Here is a 5,838-nt window from a genome sequence, read left to right as displayed (position 1 = left end):
AGCATTTCTCCACTTTTTATTAGAAGTTGGGGGGCATACATGACCCTTAATTAATTAGATCCTGATTTTAATTTAAACACTAATTAACCACCAAAAATTGGTAACTACAATAACCACAAGTATCGCCTAGCCTCTAATTAGGATATTTTCCTCCATCCAATAGAAATGCACCACGTGAATGGTCAAGGTGGGTGGGTACTAATGGGTATTACTCGGCTAGCTAGTTGCGTACAACATGCAAAACGATACGCGCTGGTCGGAGGTCAATGTGTTGTCGAATTATTCCACGTGTCAGTCCCACGTGTGGGTCCACCAAAGCACTTCATAGATAAACCCATTCCCCCCGGTCCCTCATCACCGCCTTAAATACCCCGACCTTCATGCCAGTGTCTGCCATTCCCCAACCTTCTCTCTCTCTCTGCATTATAGACTTTCTTCAAATGGGTAACATGGAGTATGAATGCCCGCACCGAGTAGCCATTCCTCCATCAAAACCGCTAGCCAAGTCCTTGGAGACGTCTCTGAAAGAGACTTTCTTCCCCGACGACCCTTTCCGGCAGTTCAAGAACCAGCCTCTGTCGAGGAAGTTTGTGCTAGCGCTGCAATACTTCGTGCCAATCCTCGAATGGGCGCCCCGCTACACTTTTGACTTCTTCAAATCCGACTTTATTGCTGGAATCACTATTGCCAGTCTCGCAGTCCCTCAAGGGATCAGCTACGCAAATCTCGCCAACTTGCCACCCATTATCGGATTATGTAAGTGCATGCATATATGTCTCAACTCAAGCTTAAATATATATTTATATATAATGCTTAATTATTATGAATCTTTTTTTTGGTGCTGAAAAATGTAGATTCAAGCTTTGTGCCACCGTTGGTGTATGCCATGCTGGGGAGCTCTAAAGATTTGGCAGTGGGTACTGTGGCTGTTGTGTCGCTTCTCATATCTTCTATGCTTGGGAAGGAAGTTAACCCTAATCAGAACCCTACACTTTATCTTCAGTTGGCTCTCACGTCTACCTTCTTCGCCGGAGTCTTTCAAGCTTCCCTCGGTTTGTTAAGGTCTGCATGCTGGTTTTATAAGGGCAATGGGCCGGCCCAATATATTTTGGGCCTTACGTAAAACTTTGAAATTGGGCTTTATTTTATTTTTTTTAAGGTAAAACAAATATTTAAAAAATATTTATTTTAATATTATTATTATATTTTATTTTAAAATCATCATTCTCACTTTTTGGGATGCAAAATTATTGATTAAGTTTTTATAATCAAGATTTTCTAACCTCCTTTTTTCAATTGATAATATCGTTAATCCATTCAATCTCTCTTTGGGAAAGAATCAAATTTTTTTACATAATTTAATATGTTAATTGGTGCACTTTTTTGCATCAATATTTTTCTATTGGCCTGTATCATAAATATTTGTAACAATAGAGGTAGATACATCAATAGTATTTTCATTATCTTCTAATTCTTTATAATGAATTTCTTGTTCATTTATGATTTTTTTTCACCTAAATTATCCTCCATATTTTGTTTATTTTTAATAACAAATTTATTTAAAGCTCCTTTTTGAGATTCAATCAGTTTCTCTACCTTTTTTTTTTAAGTATTTCATATCCAGATGCATATTTTCTACTAGTAGACATGTTTGATTAAAAACATTAACAAATTAAACAAACACATTTTATATAAAAAATTATTTTGACTATAATAAAATAAATTATAAAAATAGAACAATAAATCAGAGAGGCAGAGACTAGAGAGTTCTTGGAAATTTCTCGTTTTGGAGAGGAAGAAGGTTTTGGAGAATTAGCATAAAGGTTCTTGATCTTTGAGAGAGTCAGAAAAATTGCAGGCTAGATATATAATAGATACGAGTGAAGGTTATCGTTCTTATGTGAAATTCCAACGACAAAGAGACAAGAGACAGCCTACATTCCACTTTGAGAATAAACAATACTATTTGATTCCTCTTTTAATGTGAATTCCATCACTCAAAGACAATAGACGTTGGTGATAAGTTTTTTAATAAAATTTCATTCTCCAAATTCCATCTAAGAGACAGAGACGTTGGTTAGAGATTTTTTTTTTTCTTTAAAATTATTGTTATTATTATTATTATTATTATTTATGTTGGTTCTTATTACTTATTTACCATTATTAGATGCCTTAAATTTTAATGGAAATTTTTTTTGGGCCTTATGAAAAAAAAAAAAAAAATTCTACAAAAAAAAAAAAAATTGGGCCTTGTTAAAAAAAAGTTTACCAAAATTCTTTTTTTAGCCTTATTAAAATATTTTTGGGGGCTTTATTAAATGGGGCCTAGGTGACGGCTTAAGTCACCTAGCCTTTGGGCCAGCCCTTAGGGCATATATGTCTAAAAATGTTTAGATAGTGTTGATATTTATTATCCTTTTAAATTGCAGACTTGGATTTATCGTGGACTTTCTTTCACATGCGACAATAGTGGGTTTCATGGGTGGAGCAGCCACCGTTGTTTGTCTTCAGCAGCTTAAGGGGATCCTTGGGCTTGTTCATTTCACTCACGAGACTGATCTTGTGTCTGTCATGCGCTCTATATTTACCCAAATTCACCAGGTAATTATTATTATTATTTTTTCCTATGGATAATTTTTTAATACTATTTTTCATACCTTTTTCTCTGGTGAAAGTTTGATGAATGTAATGATGGTTATTGCAGTGGAGATGGGAAAGTGGAGTCTTAGGGTGTTGTTTCCTTTTCTTCCTCCTCCTCACAAGATACTTTGTAAGTAATTAATATCTAGCTAGTAGTGGTCGCATGCATTTACATTCTTTTTTAAGCTTTTAGTCCTCTCAATTAAGAGTAATTTTAGGTGCTCTATTTGTGTCTTACTAAGAATGATGTGGCTATTAAAATTATTATTTGATCAAAATTCAATAATGATAAATCAAAAGTACATTAATGTACTTGTTATGGCACTCTGAAATCCTATACAATATTAGGTATCAACTAGAATTTAAGGTTTAGGGATCTCCTGCACTAATAGCTCATTTATATAGATGTTTGGAGACCATTTCAATTCAACTCATAAGCTTTAAGCTAATAATTTTTGTTTTACTTATGTTTATCTACTATCCACTTTATTTATTTTTTCCTCAATGTGAAACTCAATATTCACGCATGCACTTACAAATCTCTCATTTGTGTGTGAGACCTTTACAAATCTAAAAATCTAATAGTACAACGACTACAAGAGTTGCATCAATTGCAACCACCAAAAGCAAGTTTACTCCAAGACTCATCCTCGCCATGACACTCGTTTAAGCACTCAGATACCAATTTGTTAGGGAAAAAATCACCTTGGGAGTTCATAAAAAGTACATTAATCTACAAGTTTAAACATCACTCCAACCCAACAATTAAGTTAATGAATTTGAGTTAACTTATGAATACTAACTACTCGCAACATATTTAAATTGAACTTAATAATCTTAAAGAAAAATATTATAAACAACAAATCTTCATGTTTGTTTATTTATTAATTTTGTGTGATTATCCTGGTGATCGATGACTGCCAGAGCAAGAAAAAGACGGTCTTTTTTTGGATAAATGCGATGGCGCCTCTGACTTCTCTTATTTTGGGAAGCCTCCTCGTTTTTCTGACCCACGCTGAAAAACATGGCGTTCAAGTGGTGAGCTCTCTCTCTCTCTCTCTCTCTCTCCCTCTCCCTCTCCCTCTCTCTCTCCCTCTCTCTACTTTGATGATCATCCATGGTACACCCCACCCACTAGAGGAATAGGATCATCTCCAGTCCATAATGGACTAGAGATTATTCAGTTTATGACTGTGATTTCTTCTTAGAAATTCTACCATCACAAATAGGATATCTATCCCACTACAAAAAAATAATAATAATAAATAAATAAAATAAGGGGTGGCTAGTCACCCTATCTTGGCCATAAGGGGTGGTCGGACCACCCCATTTTAGCTGGGGGTGGCTTGACAGCCACCCTAATGGCCGGCCAAGGGTAGCCGGACCACCCCCACCCTAAACCCAAACTATATATATAATATATATATTGTTTGACCTTTGAGGGTGGCCGGACCACCCCATGGCGGTCACCCCCAAGGGCCATGGGGTGGCTTCGCCACCCTAGCCGGCCGGTCTAGGGTGGGCCACCCTGTGGCCCTGAGATGTCCCCCACTAAGGCCAAACGATTTTTTTTTTTTTTTTTTATAGATCTGGCCCATGGGTGGCCGAAAGGACCATGAGGTGGCTGAAGCCACCCCCAGCCCCAACTAGGGTGGTCCGGCCACCCCCAATGGGTGGCTAACCACCCCTTAATTTTTTATAATTTTTTTTTATAAAATATATAATTTTATTATTATTATTATTATTATTATTAATAAGACAGATATCTAACTATTAACTAGATATTCTCCAATTCAAAATAAATTGAAAATTAGCTAGCGTGTGCCATCCAGCAAGTAAAACCCCCACCATGGCCAAATATAATTTTCTATGTGTCAATGTGGTTGTACGTACCATATGTAAAGTAGCTCAATCAATCGGACTACGACATACAAATCTCCTTGGCATATAATATTATATATACATATAATTATTAAAGGTGTTGAGAAGAATTATTAATTGACAGGGTGTAGCATAAATAATAATCAGTACTTCTTCTTGTTCGTTCCTCCAGATTGGGCAACTGAAGAAAGGCTTAAATCCACTTTCCGTATCTGAGTTGGCTTTTGGGTCGCCGTTTCTGATGGCAGCCATTAAAACGGGGATCATTACTGGTGTCATAGGCCTCGCTGTAAGTCGTCCTGCCTAGCTAGCTATATATCTAACTCATAATTCCTTACATGCATATCCACTTTCTGTAAACTAATCATACTTTAATTGACTTTTATTGTTAATTTCTTGCCGGCCGTGTGACCATTGAATCATTGATCTCCATCATGTGGGATTAAGGCAATTGATATTTACTTTTTGACAATAAAGTGAAAGTGTTAGTGGATGTCCAACTAATTAAAGAGAGATGGTATATATTGGACTGTCTTCTAAAACACGTTGGTGGGTGTGAAACAGGAAGGAGTAGCAGTGGGGAGAAGTTTCGCCATATTTAAAAACTACCACATTGATGGGAACAAAGAGATGATCGCTTTTGGGTTGATGAATATTGCTGGCTCTTGCACTTCATGCTACTTGACAGCAGGTACATGCGTCTTTCCAACTCCAAAATATTTCCTAGTGCTACACTAGGGCATGGGACAGGCCAAACCCTATCTTAGCCAACCCAAATCTAACCTTAATTGGATTCGTTTGCATTGGGGCTACCTTCATACTCAAAACAATTTTTGACACAGGTCTAACATTTTTAATTAAATGATTTAGGTTAAAGTTGTTATTGCTAAATTACCACTTATCCCAAAAACAATTCAATCACTTAATCATTACTTTAACGCTCTCTCTTACGTATGAACTCAAACTCATTTTTAATAGGTAAGGCCCAACACGTAGAATATTTAATTTAAATAATGGTGATTTGACGGAGTCATTAATGTTCGATCTCAGAACCTTTGCTCTGATACCATGATAAACTATTAGTTATCCAAAAAGTTTAAACTTATAGAAAAGAGGTAAATTTAATCAATTAATCATTACTTTAACAGTTATGTATAATCTTATACTCATGCGTCGACATGATTTGAACTCGACATTAATTTAAGGTTGACAATTTCTTACACGACCTGCGAACCCAATAGAAAAGTAACAGTTTAAGGTTGATGAATTTGACCCATTAATTAATAAAAATATGTGATTGCAGGACCATTTTCGCGA

General features: G+C 36.0%; 1 protein-coding gene across 1 annotated transcript in view; it reads left to right on the top strand.

The window, feature by feature from the left end:
• Positions 1 to 440: 440 nt before the first annotated feature.
• LOC132178245 (sulfate transporter 3.1-like) overlaps positions 441 to 5,838 on the top strand; it is a 6,410-nt gene continuing 1,012 nt past the window's right edge. The window contains exons 1-8 of the mRNA XM_059590694.1: positions 441 to 756; positions 855 to 1,062; positions 2,430 to 2,601; positions 2,705 to 2,770; positions 3,565 to 3,678; positions 4,694 to 4,810; positions 5,086 to 5,212; positions 5,825 to 5,834. Coding sequence (XP_059446677.1) covers positions 441 to 756; positions 855 to 1,062; positions 2,430 to 2,601; positions 2,705 to 2,770; positions 3,565 to 3,678; positions 4,694 to 4,810; positions 5,086 to 5,212; positions 5,825 to 5,834 — 1,130 coding nt within the window. The remainder of the gene's footprint in view (positions 757 to 854; positions 1,063 to 2,429; positions 2,602 to 2,704; positions 2,771 to 3,564; positions 3,679 to 4,693; positions 4,811 to 5,085; positions 5,213 to 5,824; positions 5,835 to 5,838) is intronic.

The sequence above is a fragment of the Corylus avellana genome, chromosome ca4 (assembly GCF_901000735.1).
Source record: "Corylus avellana chromosome ca4, CavTom2PMs-1.0".
Taxonomy (NCBI): Eukaryota; Viridiplantae; Streptophyta; class Magnoliopsida; order Fagales; family Betulaceae; genus Corylus; species Corylus avellana.
The sequence above is the reverse complement of the archived record's forward strand: the minus strand, read 5'-3'. Positions and strand labels throughout refer to the sequence as shown.